Raw genomic sequence first — 20,042 nt, 5'->3', positions numbered from 1 at the left:
TTACTTTACAAATTACTGTGTTGATAAATGTGCATAGATGTGTTTAGTACAGTATTATGCTCTTCTTCTTTTATCCTATTCATTTTGTGTTTAAATGCTAAAAAATAAAACATATTTAGGTGTAATTTTTTGGGGCCGGTAACCAATTAATTGGTTTTCCATTATTTCTTATGGGGAAATTCGATCAGAACTTAAACTTTTTAGGATTCGAACAGATTAAGTTCTGAACAGATTAAGTTCAAGTTCTGACATACCACTGTAAATATTTGCCTATTAGGCTAATATCTGTCTTGATGATATAGTAGATCTTAAAGTACAGCCTAATCTCTAACTCACCTCTTGGTCCTGCTGCCTGCTCACGGTCCTCATCCTGCCATCTCCCTGCTGCCTGCTCACTGTCCTGATCCTGCCATCTCCCTGTTGCCTGCACACTGTCCTGGTCCTGCCATCTCCCTGCTGCCTGCGCACTGTCCTCATCCTGCCATCTCCCTGCTGCCTGTTCCTGTGCCTCTCCTGCCTTTTGCTGAACACCACGTTCCTTCATACACATTAAGTTTGCAAAACTGCGCCTATACTTTCCTTCATACACATTAAGTTTGCAAAACTGCGCCTATACTTTTAGTGTAATGTTCTGTAGCTCTTAACACTAATATTTCCTACTTACTCTTCTTTTACCACCAAAAAAGTTTCTGATGTCTCCATCTTTCCTTTTCCTCACAATGTGTCTGTGAATAAAATCTAATCTATATTTAACAAAACAGTATCTGGGCTATCAGATGAAGTTTCTAAAAATGTCTATAAATATGAAATTGTGGAATGCAGAATCAATACCACTAAAATTCAAATAATAAGGCTTATTATTTGCTAGCTAGTTTTTTTACGTTGCCCCTATAGGTTTCACTTATAGTAATGTTTTTTTCAGAGCATAACGTTAGACCTTCTTATGCGTTAACATTAGCCTAATAACAAACCACACAATCTAATTTCAGAATGGCACAATTTATTCGGAATAAAATGAGAATGAAAACATAGGGAGTTCATTTCCTTGGAAAATGACCATGATCGATTTTACCTCACCAACTAAGCCTAGTTTAAATAGAGAACTTAGCTTATATCTTGCTAGTTAACGTAACTAAAGTTGACTGTACCGGTGTTCTGTCGAGTTGAGCTACTTTGTCGAGATAAGCTATGGTTACGGCTATCAATTAGCACTACGGTAGCCTACCTCGACAAAGTAGCTCAACTCGATAGAACATCGACCTCAGAAGGACAATGGTAAGTAATTCAACTTATAAAGCTTGCATTAGTAGATGAAACACTTAAACGAATAAATGAAGGTTGTAAAGTAACACATTTTCAACAGGCTAGACTTCTGCTAGCTACTTACATTTACCAACAGGTCACTCAATGAGAATGAATGACGCAACCGACTGGCTGCTTCTATAGCGCCGAGGTGCTTAAAATGGTACGGTCCACATTAGGGGTGTCTGAAGTCGTTTTACATAAACTTTTCCTACAAGGTGAGGTTACCTTTTTTTTTTTACAACAAAAGAAAAATGTTAAGACCCCCCCAAACTGCTATTTTTGTCTCTTTGGGGGGGTCTGGGTCTTGATCGGGGGGTACCGTAATTCGAACCATGAAGGCGGTTGTCTTTTGGATTACCTGAAGGAAACATACCGATGGGAGAACATGAAACACACACAGATAAGAGGTGGAATAAAATGTATTGCTTAAATATTGTGTGGGACGTTACAAGAAAACCTTCTTTAAGTGTATTCTTTAAGACAACTTTAAGAAGAGGTCGAAAACAGGAAAAGATCCGTCAGAGTTACGTTTGGAATTCCCCCGTGACTTTGACAGGTCACGTCATAATGTTGTACTTTCTGTTTAATCTGGTCGGCAGCTCACCTCTGCAACACCAATCTACACAACGTGAGAAAAGAAAGACTTTCGTGGGTTACTGACGGAAAAATCCTCCTACAGCGTTTCTACGTTTGATAGTTTCTGGAAGAGCTGTCGTGTTCACAATCAAAAATATTTTCCACATCGTTTTGGTTTTATTATCAAAGTAATGGCTCAGCGGTGTCTCTCGTTTTTCTAGAAACGTTTTTAAAAATGAAAGTAAAAACTAACTTATTTGTCTTCAGTTCTTGTACCGTGTACGACGAAATACGTACCGAGGTTGTCGTAATTGCATTTCCATTTAAAATAGATAAATATTTAAGTATTTAGTGAAAATTGCAACAAGCGTTTTAATTTAATGAGTGAAAGTTATAGTGATATTGCTGACTGAACACGTATAGCCCCCTCTCGTTTGTAAATTTATTATGTTCTAATGTAATCAAATAACAACCAACTATTCATTTTCTCTTGTTTTCTGACTATAGATTTTTGATGAGCAGTAATGACTTCCGTCTATCAGAAGTCGGACAGCGATCCTCCGCAGGTGCATGAGAAAGGCCCGGAGGGCGACCATAGCTTGCAAGAGGAGACGCTTCAGCAGATGAGGATCCTAATAAAAGAAAACATGGACATGAAGGGTGAGTGGATGGGGACAATGGTGTGAATCCTGCAGTGGAGTATCTTCATAATTCCACAACCCTAACCAAGAGTTGGAAGATGAATGGATGCTGCAATTATTATTATTGTTGTTGTTGTTTTTGAGCAGATTATTCCATGCATACAGAATTATTTACATACTTATACATATCGATTCATCTAAAGCACCTCCTGTAAACTCCACAAATACTTTGTCACTGGCAGTTTCTGTACCCTGGGATGGATTAATATAGCTTAGGGCTCCTGCAAACATCCGGGCCCATCCCAGGGAAAATGAAACGGTTACTTAAATCAGCAACACCTGAACGTTCATTCTGATGTCAACCTAGGACCTCCAGTTCTGCTCATGTCTGTGCATTAAAAATGTCTCATTTAATGTCATTTTAAGATAAGATAAACTTCACTGATGCCAGGGGGCATTCCATGCAAACTTCACTGCCCCATTTCACTGCCTCGGACAGTTTGGGGCCTCTCAAAAATGATGCCCTAGCTGGCTGCCTATGTTGCCTAATGGGTTGACCGGCCCTGTCAGGGGAAAATACTTTTGGATACATCAGCAAGGTACATGCAGTGCACAGACATAAACGCATAGTGCAAAAAGAAAGACAACTGCAAAGATGGTACACATAGTGCAAAGAGATCACAAACAGAATTGTTATAACGACAGACACAGTGTATGTGTCAATCCGAAAAACGTTTCAGCAAAAAAATGGACGCGTGCAAAGCTGTAAAATGCTACAAAAATTCTTTATCTATAAACGTAAATAAATTTAAATTTACAAATATATTCTTAAACAAAAAAATGATTCACAATCTGTAGTACAGTAGTAAGAAACTGTTTTGCTCCACACTTAAAATACTTCCTTCCATCCATTCCACTTAGTACTTCTAGAAAACAACAACAAAAAAGAACCTACACTACACATGACTATGGGTCCCTTTTACGTACCAAAGGGGTCAAACAAAAACTATCAACAGAGAGGTCTTGATTTAGACTTTTATGCAAACTGAAATAGATACTGCAGTAATTTCAATTAAATATTTAGTATCAAGTATAGAAAACAAGATAAATATAAACTCCTGGATATTACATACAATGACGTATGAAATGCAATTAACATCTATGGCTTTAACAAGAATAATGTACAGGAAACAAACAAACAAATTAAGTAATTAACGAGTGGTGATATGTTTGTGTTGAAATAGATGCCTTGAAACAGAACAGCTTCTCAATGAAGGAGCGTTTAGAGGAGCTGCTGGCCTGGAAGGAGAGGCAGGTGCTAGAAAAGGAACTTCTAGAGGGGAAGCTGATGGAGACCATGCGGCATGTGGAGGCCCTCACCAAGATTAACAAGGAGCAGCAGGTGGAGGAACCTCACAGGGGCCCCATCCATTCTCTGATTCCATCCAGCAATACTCCCTTCACATTCACGAGGGTTAGGGGTGGAATATCCCTGCAAATGAGACAATTCGCAAATAAAACACGAGAACCCATAATCTTAACCCATAACAATATGCTAGCCGGAAGGGTAACATAAAGAGTCAATTTATTTCCAATTTCTAAACAGACAGTAGTGTAATGTAGACTTTGCAAGTCAAATTAGTTTGTCATTTCCTAGCTAGACCAATTTATATAATATGCAAACCATCTAAATTTTTCCCCTGTATCTACAAACTTACTACTATATGCACTAGGAGCAGTACATTTTGGATTCATTATAAAAAATGCTAAAATGACTATGAGAAATGCAAGATTCCATGGTCACAAAGATAGCTGACACGTGACTGAGGATGGTTGTCGAGATACGTGGATCACAAAAATTTATATATATTGTGATTTTATGTGATCCAAATCATTTTCAGTGATGTTTTTCGCTTACCCATCATTTGCTAGTTTTTGCGATCTTTCTGCAAGCTCCAAAAATATTCCCATTTAATTGTTCATAGGAAATTGAAACTTGCAAATAACCGTAACTGCAAATGTCAGGTTTGTGAATGTGAAGGGGTTACTATATAAATGATTTCAATATTAATAGGGTGTCACTGTGGAGCTGTGGGTAATGCTGCAGCCTCACATCTCCAGCGTTGGGGGTTTGAATCCCCAAACCCCCCAAAGATTTTTTTTTTTCATGTCACATCAGGATTTCTCTGGGTACTCCTGCATGTCTCTAAGTTCTTGTGTGGGCTGGTAGATTTACCCCCCCCCCCCCCCCCAGTCAGTAAAATGTATTATGGGGGGTGTGGGGGACCCCATAGTCCAGGGCTGATTTTTAATCCCGATCCACTACTGCCTGGCATCCTGCTCAGGGTATATCCCAGCTTTGTGTCCTATACTGCCTGGGAAAGATTCCAGGTGACCCGGAACAGGATAATTCATTGGAAGATGAATCTCATAATGAATTATCAGTCATTTGATTCATTCAGCAACTACAGTATCCATAACATCGCACAACCCAACATGAGCATCAGAGCTACAATGCTGAATAGTGTTTTATGCACATGGACTAGCTGACCTTTTAGAAATCACTCCTCCAATATCGTCAAAGGGAGACAGAGTGAAATGAGCCTTAGAGGTGAAATGACATATCTGTTAGCTGGAACAGTGGGCTCTTCACCCTAAGTCTGAGGTCCCAGAAGGATCACTGCAGTAGTAGATGCTCAGTCTGGATTGTTTCTGTGCAGCATGTGGCTGTGTGGAGAAAGCAGTAGGTCCATACCATTTATGCACAGCCAATTTGATTGGGATGTCTATTAATTTGCTGAGTTGTTTATTTAACGGGAGTCAGTATATTGCTGGTTCTGTATCGCAACCAGAGGGCTGCAGTGGCAGAGAACTCAGCGGTGGAGAATCTGAAGGTCCTGATGGCCAAGCTGAAGGCAGAGAAAACCGACCTGGTGGCCATGAATTCTGAACTTGAGCTGAAGCTGAGCCAGAGGTTCCCCGAAGATTTTGTGGCAGTCCAGTTTGCGGTGAGCCTGCTTCTTCTGCATAACAGAAACACAGTTCCACATACTCTGAAACTGTGGTGATAAGTAATCTATATGTTGGTTTTAGGAACGTGCAGAGATAAACAGGGCACATGATTTACTGATCAGCCAGGAAGATTCACCATTTTGCACGTGAGCTCCCTCTACTGTATGTTTGTGGTAATTACAGTGAAAATGGGTTTGATAAAAACATTTCACATCTATGCAGCATGAAACATGAGGAGAGGACTGTGAGCCGACTGCTGCAGTCCCTGAAAATGGAGACAGAGAAGGTAGAAAAGCTGCAACACAAGCTTCAGGCTGTGAGGAACAGGTCAGTAGTGGGCTGAAATTGTCAGTGGAAATACTAGTTTTTACCCTGTTGACCTGTAATGAATACTCATTCTTTGTGGGTCCTGTTGGAGCAGGGAGGGGGAGGGGAATGTTGGATGCTCTACAGCAGGAGTAACACGGGGAGCTTTTATAACATCCAATGGCCAAACTGGCCAGCATTATATTTAAGCTGATTAGCAAACATTTTATGTCCAAAGCAACATGCAAATGAGGATTAAAGAGCAGGGTCAGCTAGTGGAACAATAGGGGTTAAGGACCTGGCTCAAGGCCCCAAAATTTGACAGCCATAGGAACCATAGAACCTAGGGGTGGCACGGTTCACAAAACCCACGGTTCGGTTTGTATCACGGTTTTAGGGTCACGGTTTTCGGTTCTGTACGGTTCTTGTTATTTTTTCTTTTAATCTTTAACACTCCAGAAATGTACTTCAGCATATGATATACAGTCATTGACAAAAGTCTTGTCACATAAGGACATAGTAACTTAAAAAGGCATATAACTTTATTTCTAATCAATCAATTGTTACATTGAATGGATCAATTTAATGCCAAGGGCTTTCACATTAATAACTGGGTACAAAATGAAACAGTCAAAAAGTGTCCTGATGTTCACAGCTTGTTAAAGTCCATAACACCTGTTTTTGCAAGGACAAAAGTCTTGTCATGTCTTTTAATTATTCAACCAATCACAGATTAGAGGTTTACCTGTGACAAATATTGTAATGAACATAATCCCAGGTGTGTATAAAAAGAACCCCAGCACACCAGACCTTCACTTGAAGTGCAGCCTGGCTTCTGACAACATGCCAAAGATTCAACCACAGACCAAGTCTGCTGCTGAGGTGGCAGACATCGTTAATGTATCCAAACGTCAAGTGGAGAGGATTAAAAAAAGATATGAAGAAACTGGTGATGTTCATGACAAGCCCAGGTCAGGCAGACCCCGTAAGACAACTCTTTGAGAGGACCGTTTGTTGCTTCGAAAGTCCAGGGCCAACCCTTTTTCAACTGCAGCAGAGCTACATCAGAACTGGTCACCAGAAACCGCTGTGTCTACAAGAACAGTTTCTCGAATTCTTGCACGCAGTGGTCTCCATGGCCAAATTAGTGCTCAGAAACCAGCATTAACAAGAACACAACAAAAAAGCATGTTGAATTTGCCAAGGCCCACAGCTTGCAGCGAGGATGGACAGAGGCAAAGTGGCAGAAGGTTGATTATTCTGACGAATCATCCACTGAACTACATACCAAATGCCGCAAATACTGCAGGAGACCTGTTGGAACCCGCATGAACTCAAAATTCACCCAGAAAACAGTCAAGTTTGGTGGAGGAAAAATCATGGTTTGGGGTTACATCCATGGGGGTGTTCGAGAGATCTGCAGAATGGATGGCAACATCAACAGCCTGAAGTATCAAGATATTCTTGCTGCCCATTACATTCCAAACCATAAGAGAGGGCAAATTCTGCAGAAGGATGGCGCTCCTTCTCATACTTCAGCCTCCACATTGAAGTTCCTGAAACTGAAGAGGATCAAGGTGCTCCAGGATTGGCCAGCCCAGTCACCAGACATGAACATTATTGAGCATGTCTGGGGTAAGATGAAGGAGGAGGCTTGGAAGACGAAACCAAAGAATCTAGACGAACCCTGGGAGTCCTGCAAAACTGCTTTCTTTGCCATTCCTGATGACTTCATCAACAAGTTATTTCAGTCATTGCCAAGACGTATGGATGTGGTCCTCCAAGCTCATGGGAGTCATACACATTATTAATTTTTTTTTCCAAGGCACCATGACTTTATGTTCTGATGTTATTGTAGCATGTTTGTGTATTCTAAATGAAATATATGTATAATTTCTACATTTTTTTTGCATATGACAAGACTTTTGTCCAGGCAAAAGTTGACCTTTCTGTCCTAATTACATGACAAAACTTAATGAATGATGCAAAACTTTATTTTGGTATAATAAGCATAATCTAGAGGGCTTTGCCTTTTCTTATAAGCCATTTCTGATTCCAACTGATTAACTACAGGTCAAGTTATTATTTGTTGTTCCTACAACTTGGTTAAGCGACAAGACTTTTGTCAGGCACTGTATAGCTTAATTATCCACAATTTAGGATACAGTATTAAAAAAGTTATATCATGCAATCATGCATAAACTGAATTTGACTTAAAGCACATTATTAAAATTATTAAACATTATTAATCCCAGAACAGTAATAAAATAAAAGTCTTGCTAAATGCTAAAAGAATAGATCGCTTTAATCGCTATTACAGTTGGGTATGGGCACGCGGTCTTATTTAGAAAACATACAAAAAGAGACGCATATAATGTTTAATCATTCGTTATATATATATATATATATATATATATATATATATATATATATATATATATATATAAAACGTGAAAAAAATTGGTATTAATTATATTGAATGTTCTTGAGTAATCGATAAAATCAGTTTCTGTGTATGTACCAGGGCTGTGGAGTCGGTAGATAAATGCTCCGACTCCGACTCCTCAGTTTCTAAATCTTCCGACTCCGACTCCCCGACTCCGACTCCTCTGTATGTATATACTATGCTAATGTATTTTCTACATCCATTGAAGGAAAGGAAGGCAACATACATGTCATTTCACCACAGAACTACTGGCTAGGAAGCCAACACTCTACTATAATGCCAGATTAAAGACAAACACAATGAAAACAAGGTTTCAAGGGTAGCGCATAGCGAAGGGGAGCCGACGGAGCTGAGAACACACCAGATGATTTTTCAGGCGTTTGACGCGTGATGACTCGTTGAACGGCCGAAAAATCGGCAGTGCATCTGTAAATGTATGGGGGGCTTTAGGCTAGGTTCACAATTCCCTGTAACAGTGGAACACGACACAATGGAAAGCGGTGCCGCACCTTACCTGTGCATTACATCCCATATAGTGACGCATACAGTCAATGAAAAGCATGCTTCATGGTTACTTGACATGTTCGTTTTGTGGTAACATTATGCACTGCATGCATTGGGCTTTATTCTTACAGCAGAGAAGTAGTTCATTATGACTGTTTGTGAATTGGGACATTTCAACTTACTTTTTTAATTCCCATTTAAATTTAGTAGGAGTCGGAGTCGGTTAACTTTTTGCCGACTCCGACTCCAGGTACCCAAAATTGTCTCCGACTTCGACTCCTCAACTCCGACTCCACAGCCCTGGTATGTACAAGACATTAATCTGTAATAGTGCAAAATATGTCCAGTTGAAATGTCTAGTATGATCATCTGGCAATTATATCATGTTATACATTGATCGGACGATCGAGGCATGACACTCACTGGAGTGCTTTGTCACAGATAACTTAATTTTCTTTAACAAAGTGCCTAACCGCACATTAAATAAAGTCACACAACAAAGGCGCACAACAGTGTTCAGATGATGTGCTATCGGTTGGCTGAAATTTAAACTTTTTCTTCAGAGACTGGGTGGTAACGCCGAAAACACAAGCTAAACGCAGCAAACGAAAGGCTACCGGAAATTACTTAGCTGGCTGAACTTTTACCGGAACTACGTCACACCGCTCTGTGCATATAGCCTATTCTTTCGCGCGAAAGGGAAACACACTGACGTCACATACGGGGCACGAGGCTACATTGTGCATGTCATGAACCGTCGAACCGTGCGACGCATGCATGCTCCGAACCGAGACAAGCGAACCGAACGGTTCGGTTTTTTTTCATGAACCGTGCCATCCCTAATAGAACCTGCAACCTTCTGGTGAGGAGCATAGAAGTCTACCCTACAAAGCCACACACAACCCAACGTGTATTTTCCATCCCAGCTAGAGAAGCAGTACTCTCTCTCTGTCTGTCTCTCTCTGGATCAGAATGATAGAACTGGAGTCATGGACACATTTGAAGGGCAAAAATGAGACCCAGAAATCTCAGTGCATGGAGGACAATGAGCACTGCTGTAGGTCCAATGCCAGCACTAACATGGATGGACAAATCCAGTATGAACCCTCTGTGACAGGAGATGGGGTAGGATGTTTCCATGTGCTGGGCATCTTTATGTCATTTTATCTCAAGTTAGTTTTATTTTTAACAATAACCATGATAATATTCACCTATATTGTCACTGAACACAAGTCCTGTAAGTGCATTTTATTGTAAGGTTATTGTAAATTGATAATATTCTGAATAATATGTGTCCCATCCCTTGTTTCCAAAGTGCTCTCCTTATCTCTCAGTCTTCTACAGAGATGGAGAGCCTGAAGGTCCAGGCGCAGACACTTGTCAAAGATCTGCACAGTCTGCAGTCCAAGCTTGAAGATTCGGAAGACATGAAGAAGAGCCTGCATGACAAGTAAGGCAGATGGACTCAGAGAAGGACATGTGAGGACGTTGCGTGAAGCGGGTATGTGGATATGGGGCACCAACAAGCTGTTTATTTGGTCTGCTATGATCTGCAGGTGCAGGGACATAGAAGGAGAGAGGATGCAGCTGAGAGCACAGCTGGTGGAGAGACAGCGGTGGTACGAGAAGACAGTGTCACAGCTGGAGGAGAAGCAGCAAGAGAACAAGAAACTTATAGCACATATGGAGGAGAAGCAGCAGGAAAACAATATGCTCAGAGCACAGCTGGCAGAGAAGCGGCAGGGAAACAAGAAGATGGAGTCACAGATGGAGGTAAAGCAGTGGCAGTATGAGAAGATGGAGTCACAGCTGGAGGAGAAGCAACAGCAGCATGAGAAGATGGAGTTACGGCTGGAGGAGAAGCAGCAAGAGAACAAGAAGCTAAAAATGCAGCTGGAGAAGACACAGCAGGAGAATAAAAAGATGGAGTCACAGCTGGCAGAGAATCAGCAGGAGAAAGAGAAGATGGAATCACAGCTGGAGGAGAAGCAGCAGGAGAACAAGAAGCTAAAAGCGCAGCTGGAAGAGAAGTGGCTAGAGAATACAAAGATGAAGTTACAGCTGGAGGAGAAGCAGCAGGAGAATGAGATGCTGAAAAAACAGTTAGACAACATGAGCTCCTGCATGAAGACAGTGCAGAATAACGCTGAGGAAGGGAGGTGAGCTGTAACTATACTGTGGATCATGATTTGGACATTACTAGTGACCAGATCATAGCATGGAGGTTTGATACCATTGATTACCATTAGCATTGTTAGCACACAGAGCTAAATACTGAGGGAAGCTTCATGATGGCAGGCCGAGACTGTTTTATCTTTCCATTTTTTCACAGAAGGAATTTGGCTCAGCTGAAGGATGCTCATGACCAGCTCTATGAGGAATATATGGGGATGCAGAAGCAAATCAGAGAAACTAAGGCTGTTATTAAAGGCTTTCATTCACCTTACAAATTGAACCCATCCTAATCCTCCTGTAGAGGTTCTATGTAATACATGTAGAAACTATATTGCAGCTTGTGATTGCACTTTATGAATTTAAAGAAGTCAGCATTGTATTAAACATTGAATATAGTCTTCAAGTGACATTAATCATTTTTCGGTGGTACTGTATGTGTGCCATGTGTGGCAGGGAAAGCCATTCAAACGCAGCTATCTGACCTTTGATGCCTGTTCATACAACTCATACAGGAAGAGATGAATGGCCTTAATGACAGGCTCGGTGCCGCGGAAGAAGCCCTGGCAACCAAACAACAAAAGATTGATGAGATGAAGCAGGAAATCTTCAAGAAGGAGGCAGAACTGGAGACTGTCTCTGTGTTCAAGGCACAGGTACCGCATGTGACATTGGCAAGACATTCCCAGAATGCCCTGCAGTCCAGCTGGAGAAAATAGTCAAGGAACAGATTATAGACAGAGACATACTCCATTTTGACTGTTAACACTGACATCTAATGTTGTTATACTCGAGTCCAGTCTTGGTGTTGAGACCACTTTTTCCCTTACTTGGTCCGGAAATTGAAAGCATTTCTACTCAGTCTTGAATTGGTCTTGAACTATAGAGTCTAAGGTTCATACTTGCAATTTTAGATCGATATGCAAGAATAATTTTTTATTCACCTGTGATAAGCTTTCTCATTTCTCCTACTCCTCTCAAAATATCAATGCATATTAATAAAATAAAATACAATCAATAAAAATAAAACTCACTATACTAGATTTCTTACACGCAGCTTTTTACACATCTCTCATCCTAAGTGGCTAACATAAAAATTTAACCAAGTTAGCAGTGGTGCAGTGTTGAGTATTTGTGATTAAATACTTATGTCATGCCATGCGCCCATAGCCTGAATAGGACAAGTGGTTACAGAAAATGGATGGATGGATGGTCCTGCTTAAATGAAGTAGCTTTGCTTTTAATTATTAGCAGGGGTGATTATAATAGTAAAACATAATTAAAACCGTGATCTTGATAATGAACTTTATTTTTCTGGTGTCAGTCTCCCCAAAGTCTCAGTCTTGACTCTCCATCACCCTTAAGTCTTGGTGTTGGACTCTATCTTTCAAGATTTGGACTCGATGTAGGTGGTCTTGACCCCATCACTACTGACAATATTGTGATGTTGCAGGTATTTCAGAGAACACTATTGTGTGCTGTGAACTAGAGTCTTTTCCAGCATAACTATTAACTTTTATTCAAGTTTTAACAAATGTCTGGCAGATTTATGATTACATACAAAAACTAAGGAGGACAAGTCAATTTTGTACATAATCATTCCTGTCTATTAGGTACTTATCGTTTCAGATGTACCGTTCTATCCACAATTTTTTGTTTCCACCTTGGGGAAAGTAGTGGGGAGTAGCTAAGGCACCTTTTTTAAAAAAATGTCAGGCGAGATCCTTCCAGCAGGCCAACTGCTTAAGATTTTACATGTTCACTCCAAACCGCTCCTGTGTACTCACTCCAAGAACACTCCTGATGCTAATGCTGTTAGCAAGACCGAGTAGGAGTAGGAGTAGCAGGTAATTGCTGGGGGAGGTGACCTGCGCTCTGCTCATCCTACAGGCAGAAGTGTACTCATCAGACTTCTATGCAGAGAGAGAAGCGAGGGAGAAGATCCATGAGGAGAAGGAGCGCTTGGCTGAGGAGTTGAACAACATAATGAAGGAGAACCTTCAGCTGCAGGAGCAAATTGAGTGTCTGGGCAGGTAGAACATCAGTGAGGGACCAATACAGGCTGATAAATGTGTGAAATAGAGACAGGTACAGGGTGGTAAAAGGTTGTGTGAGTCAGAGATATGTGCAGGGTGTCACATAAGGAATCAGACAAGTGTGTGAGTTAAAGACAGGTACAGAGTTTTAAATGGGTAATTAGACAATGTGTTATGGATAGGTACAGTAACTCAAGCCTGTAGTTTTTTTCCTTATTGTCCGTCATCTTAGTGGAAGGGATGGAAAGCTTGCATTTTTTTTGCTGCATATTGCAGGCAAACTGTGACAAAGCTACAGCTCCGCCATGGGTCAGTGCCATGTGAGGCCAGTCCACCAGGGGGCAATGTATCACCAGGTAAGAGGTATCTTGGGGCTTAAGATACTGGGTAGTGTGACGAAAAAGAGCCCAGATAGTGTGATAGTTTTCCAGAACTTTATAGTTTGAGTTTCATCCCATTCTTGATACCTATTTGTTCATTATAGCACTGTGTTCAAAATCTGGACCAGAATTAACCTCCTGATCAAACCAATACAATGATATTTAATTAATGTGCATTTTTGGCATGTTTGATGACTGAAGCTGTCAACCACGAGTTGGACATCGCTGAGTTCCATTGCCCCAAATGCAATGACATCCTGCCAGATATGGATAGCCTCCAGATCCACATCATGGAGTGCATAACCTGAGCTCTGCTGGAGTCCTTATCTCCCAGGCTGCCCCCTGAAGGAAGGTCTGAGTATCTTCCTGAGAGCATCCTGTGACTCCAAGCCTGCACATGTGTTGGAAGAAGTCTGCAGACACTCAAAAGAACAGTTTGATGCTGCACGTCAGCTCTGTGATTAAACAATTTGTTCAGCACCAAAAAGCACTTACACAGTGCTTTGACTTGGAATAGGGATAGGCAGTATGGCAAAATATTTTATCATGATTATGATTATTTTTTCATATCAGTTGATATTGATAATTATCATGATATAATTAATTTTTATATATTAACTTCAAGCCTCAATTTTTGCTTAAAAATCTTCTAGAATTCCTATAAAACAGATTCAGAATAATAAAAAAAAAATGCAACCTGGAATCAAATTTTTCTAAATAAATTGTACTTTTTTGTCTTAGGGTGCAACACTGGAAAATACAGAGAGTACAGTTTGTTGCTGGGTTTTTTCTCCGACTGCCTCGTTGCTCATTTCAGGGAACGGGTTTGAAATTGTTGATACAGTTGTCTTTCATCCCATAATGCAAGATAAATTCCTGTGTCCCATGGTTAACTAATGCAGTACTGGACAGCAGCACGTCAAGTGGTGAAATAAGTTTGCAATATTTCCAGTTTTAGTTGGCACAAGTTTTCAGCAGGGTTTACAGTACACAGCACCAGTCTGTTGAATGTCATGACTTTAAACTGCAAAAAGTACCACCACAACACTGATGTCTTCTTGCCTGATTTATTCACAATATTTCTTCACCGAATACCAGATGATTTTTTGGAATTGTGTTTGTTCCTGTGATGTGATAGGCTCATATGTGCTATCAAGAAAGCAAGGTTTTATTGTCGACAGGGTATCAAAGTTTCTCGTTTTCTTATTTAAATTTTATATTTAGTCAATATATTATTTATATTGCCCAGCCTGGAACACAGGGCATGATTTTAGTGTAATAAAATGGGAATGTGGTGGTACGACAAATGTAATTCAGTTGAAGTAATTTTTCAGTGTTTGTGAATGGCTCTGGGTAATATTGTGGATCTGAAATACAAACATATGCATTGTATTTCATAAATTATGTCAATGTATTATCATCAGTTAAATATACAATAAATATATGCAAAGTTAATCATTGTAGCATTTTCATCATTCTGAATGGTGGCTAAGGGCTGTTTCTGTTAGCATCTGCTGTTGTCCTTGTGAATGATCATGTTTGCAGTAATGGTACATGAGAATGAAAATCAGCAGTGGATTCAGGAATGGTGGTTAAGACACTGCTCTCCATGGTTGATGATCTTTGAAGTTTTTGGTTGTGTCACCTGCTCAGGTGTAAATGCTAACATTTCTCACAGTAATTCTTGGTCTTGGATTAAACCAGATAGCTCAAGGCTCCCAGCACATTAGTGTGTTTTTTCATAAAGAGGAGTGTGTAGCTTCGGTCATTTAGAAACTAGAGGAAACCTCATGGAACATGAAGGACATCTGAAGGTCCTCAAGGTTTCAGTTCAGGTGTTTTCCAAGGAATGCAACAATGCACAGTGTGACTACCTGTGTGACCTGGGATCCTCCTCTCCTCAGGATGAGAATCAGTCACCTGGTCAGCAGGGCATCTGAACATTGCAAGGATGCATTATTGGTTATTGCAACACTTAACTCAGTTATGTTGTGTTCCATTTACTTTGGAGGTTGAAAGTTGGAGCTGGGAATGACGTCACACCCGAGTTAACTGAGTTCCAGTACAAGTCAGAAAGCCATTTAGCAATACTAGTTCTAGCCAGGTTCATTATTAGTCATTTTTAGCAATACTGGTTTATAATTCATTATGCAGTATTTTTTGTGCATACAAACACCATAGCAACTTGTCCAAAGATAATGATTGGACAGTACTGTGTGTACGATCCATTGAATGAGACAAAAATAAGACATAAGTACTAAACAGTATATAACTGCAGCTTTCCACAGATCCACAGATGCTTACATCCCTTACATAAAATGGCATAGTATTTCCAGACAACATATGAATATCTTCTAGTATACTTTAAATGATATCTCTCTCTCTCTCTCTCTCTCTCTCTCTCTCACACACACACACACACACTGTGTTTACACTCACCAAAACCCTGGTTCTTCTCGCTTGTTAACCCTCTTATGTTTCATATCATTTGTGTGGACTCTGCATAGTGCTCGGTGCGCTGCAAATTCAAGTTTTACTTTTTGGAATTTTCTGGATTTTTTTTTCCTGAATATTTTCAATCTTCGGTTGGAAAATCTTTGCTTCCATTTGGGAGTCAGGCGTCATCCCAAATGACTGGAAAACGGGACTTGTAGTCCCTATCTGGAAAGTGAAGGGTGATTGCCTGGATTGCAGCGACTATAGGGGGATAACACTGCTCTCAGTGCCAGGTAAGGTCCTTACTAGGGTCATCCTTGACAGGAGCTGTGATCACTTGCTCATCTACCAGCAACCGGAGCAGGTTTTACGCCTAAGAAATCTACCATTGACCGCATCCAGGCACTTAGGGTTCTCATCGAGTGCAAGCGTGAATATTGGCATAGGTTTTGTTGATGTTCGTAAAGCATCTGACTCAGTTGATCAAGTTGCCCTGTGGGACATCCTGAGACTTTGTGAGATCCCCCCAAAGTTGCTGGACATTATGGCTGGCCTGTACACTGGTACTGTGAGTGCTGTGCAGAGTGGACGAAGAACCTCTGCATTCTTCCCCATTGATTCTGGGGTTCGTCAGGGGTGTGTTCTTGTTCCTCCTCTGTTCAATGCTTGCATGGACTGGGTGTTGGGCAAGGTCGTGAGGTCCAGCAGCTGTGGGGCACCTGTTACTGATCTTGACTTTGTAGACGATGCTGTGATTTTTACAGAATCAATGGAGGCTCTGAAAAGGGATCTTGAGAGACTGAGTGAGGAGTCTGAGTCCTGGTGCTCCCTGTCTTGCTGTATGGCTGTGAGACATGGACTCTATCCAGTGAGCTGAGATGAAGACTGGACTCCTTCAGTACTGTATCTCTTCGGAGAAATCTTGGGTACCACTGCTTTGACTTTGTGTTGAACAAGCAGTTGCTGGAGGAGTCCCGAATGAGGCACATTACCTGCATTGCGAGGGATTGTCAGTTATGGCATACAGCCATGTGGCACGTTTCCTTGAGGGTGATCTGGCTCGCAGGATCCTTGTTGCTGAGGACCTGAGCGGCTGGACCAGGCCAAGGGAATGCCCATGTAACACCTGGCTGCGGCAGATGGATGGCCATTTCTGGAGGGTGGGATTGGACTGTGTGTCTGCCTGGGGGATTGCCAGCCAGGATCCTGAGGTGTTTCGTCATATCAGCTCTGTGATTAAACACCTGACCTGACCTGACTGTTGGCTGAATCTGCTGATGCAGAACCAGCAGCGACTGAGGGCCAACTATACTGTTCAGAAGTCTTAAAGAAGTAAAAAAAAATTATGTTTAAATTGTCTTCATGTTGGTGTAAATCTATGACATTATGCCTGTCAATGAGTTTTTAAAAATTAATTAATCAATTAAGTGAGTAGGTGGTGAAATTTAACAAATACATGGAATGGCTGGGGTGCCCTTGAGGAGAGTCTTGGGAACTGAAGTGTTGTTCATCTATCCATCCAACTAGATATCGGTAACTTTTTGGAGGACAGAAGAAATTCTGGTTTTTATTGTGTTACTGTTAATTTGCATATCTTTTAATGTTACATTGTGTTGTTTATTTCTGATAAATATACACTTACTACCCAGATAAATAGCTTTAAATATTTGCTTTGACTGCCTAAGACTTTTGCACAGTGCTGTATAACAGGAAACAGCAGGGCAGGAAAACAGCACAGGCATCAGGTGGACAACAAAATGGAATTATCTTAAAATTAATTTATTAAAAACAAGTACTCTATTATTTATCTACTGCACAAAAGCAACAAGAACGACTAAATTAAAGGCTAACGCTCTGAAGCAGTATTAGGCCAAATGCTTTTCTGTTTGACCACTTGAGAAATCAACGTTTATTATTATTTTGTTTCATTGCAATATTATTAGCCTATTTCTAACTGTTCTGAGTGTATTTCTATGTTCTGAAAAGCTCCTCGTTCATGTCCATGTTCATCATTCCATTTAATTAAACTAAAATAAAACGAAACATATTTATTTATTTTCCGTTTCTTTTTTATATATACTCGAAAGGGAAGCAAGTGAAACAAATAACAGAGTAGCGGGAAGAAGCGGTAAAAATAAAACTACTTATATGTTTACCTGCGGGATTTTGCGGGCGGGAGCGGGACAAAACTTGAATACTGCGGGCGGGAGCGGGAAAAAATAATATATATTTTTTTGCGGGAGCGGGACAGAATCTTGCGGGAGCGGGCGGGAGCAGGAGCGGGACAGAATCTTGCGGGAGTGGGACTGAAAAATTCGTCCCGCGCAGGTCTCTAGATCACAACCCTAATTATTAAACACATAAAAAATTTTCAGACGTCGTCTATGATGTTGAAATGTCATTGGTTGTTGCTTGGCGCGCCTGCTGCTTTGGTTTGACTACTCGATGGTAGCCCCCCCCCCCCCGTCGTTAACATGACACGCGGACTAACAAGAAAATATATAATTGGCACTCCATGTCAAAAAGGTTGCGGACCCCTGGTCTAGGCTAACATCTCAAGCCATCCCTACATCACAATGTACAAAGAATATGAGTGAATCAACTCTTCACAGTAGAGATGCTGTAATACAGCCGTAACGTGATATCTCGGGTAATCTCAGCGTTCAACAATGGTACTGATTGGGTTTAACCAGACACAGTAATTACACCCACTGTGGAACTTCATTTAAATCGCTCAGATTCTTTATCATTCAGTACCCTAAAGTGACATCAGCAGACATCAGTATGTTCATTTTGGCTAGTTGTCCACATCCTCCACCACAGTCCTACCCCAGGGTACCAAAAACAGCTGGGGGAAGCTTGTACTTCCTATCTGCTCTGTGAGGACACACAGCAGTATTGTCCCTCATAATCTCTTGGGCTCAGAGATCCCTGCTCCCTCCATCTCCTCCTTCATCTCCTCAGCCCTTTCTGCTTTTCAGCTGTGATGTGATCTGATTTTTGAAATCTGCATTAGAAAAGGAATTCTACAGCTTTGGTACTGGACTTACGCCAAGACGTTCAAAGACGTGATACTTTCCACCTTATAATCATTTGTGGAATATATACTCAGTACTTTTTTGATATTGGACACCATGTGGAAAAATTTTCTGATTCAGAATGCATACGTTCTGCCTGTTAGGTCAGGAATATCCCAATATGTTAATGATATTCCATGGAATCTGGGAATCTGTTTCAGTCTAATGAGTTCTGCAGTAGAGGCTCCTGTCCAGGGCCTTTTATCCGAAAGCAGACAGAGGTACCAAGATTATTAGATGTCTCTGATTTAGGCAGTGTAGTTATTAAGAAGGTTAAGTGAGGAGAAGATGTGCAAGCCAGTACATGTAAAATCATCTTACCACCACTAAAACGTACCATGTGCAAGGTCTTTAATTCACATGTTCTGAAATTAATTTCATATCTGTTCATTGTTTTTAGAAAAGTTCCTGCCAGCCAGTGTGGAGCTGAATCTGATACTAGGGCTCCACACTGTGGAGGGGGGGCGGGGGGGGGTAGTTCATATTATCATACCATTGCTCTGAATTTAGCTGGCATCTGCCTTTGTTTTCATCCTGAGTCAAATACTCCTGACATATTCCCATGAGATGTGATGACCTCTGTATTTTCCTATTCTTTCTGTGGATGCACAGCAATACTTATGTAGATGAGCTATAATCTAGATAAGTTCAGAACTTAACATACCATGAAACAGGGAGACAAGAACCATTTGTGCCTCAGAATGTATGAGGATGGATAACTGTGTTGCCATATGGTGCACACAGGACCGCCGAGAGAAAATCCGGGCCTCGGTACAAAGAAGGTGTGTGGGCCCTTATACAAAATTCTATGCACATAGAATGAACAGGTGAGAACACTCGATGATAGTCACTTGATGATAGTATATGCTTTGTTATGAATAGGCTGCAAAGTACACTACAGGTAGGATGTACTTATGAATTTTTACTCCCATTTTTATTTATATACAGTACAGGTATTTATATATATTGTTGTTATCAATAGTTAACAATACATTGTTGTTATCAATAGTTCAGCATAGAGAAATGCTTATTTTAACGTAAAAAGTTGTCAAAACCCCATAAAAAACGACCACTATAAAACCACAGATTTCCATGATAGAAAATTACATATGTTCAACAGAAAAATCTGGGCCCCCTTGAGCTTCATAGGC

General features: G+C 40.7%; 1 protein-coding gene across 7 annotated transcripts; it reads left to right on the top strand.

Moving 5' to 3' along the window:
• The first annotated feature begins 1,426 nt into the window (after window positions 1–1,426).
• Window positions 1,427–14,833, top strand: optn (optineurin). Of its 7 annotated transcripts, none has more exons than XM_023804897.2 (14): window positions 1,427–1,520; window positions 2,389–2,541; window positions 3,767–3,924; window positions 5,375–5,530; window positions 5,616–5,680; window positions 5,757–5,861; window positions 9,762–9,915; window positions 10,125–10,240; window positions 10,347–10,949; window positions 11,123–11,207; window positions 11,478–11,618; window positions 12,853–12,995; window positions 13,275–13,354; window positions 13,580–14,833. In XM_023804897.2, the coding sequence occupies exons 2-14, from the start codon at window positions 2,406–2,408 to the stop codon at window positions 13,684–13,686; spliced, it is 2,049 nt and encodes a 682-aa protein (XP_023660665.1). In that variant the 5' UTR covers window positions 1,427–1,520; window positions 2,389–2,405; the 3' UTR covers window positions 13,687–14,833. The 7 variants fall into 7 exon arrangements, with proteins under 7 accessions (XP_023660665.1, XP_023660662.1, XP_023660663.1 ...); XM_023804894.2 differs by lacking the exon at window positions 1,427–1,520 and adding an exon at window positions 1,598–1,712; XM_023804895.2 differs by lacking the exon at window positions 1,427–1,520 and adding an exon at window positions 1,723–1,861.
• Window positions 14,834–20,042: the final 5,209 nt, after the last annotated feature.

Source organism: Paramormyrops kingsleyae, chromosome 3 (assembly GCF_048594095.1).
Source record: "Paramormyrops kingsleyae isolate MSU_618 chromosome 3, PKINGS_0.4, whole genome shotgun sequence".
Lineage (NCBI taxonomy): Eukaryota > Metazoa > Chordata > Actinopteri > Osteoglossiformes > Mormyridae > Paramormyrops > Paramormyrops kingsleyae.
This window is presented reverse-complemented; position numbering and strand designations above follow the sequence as displayed.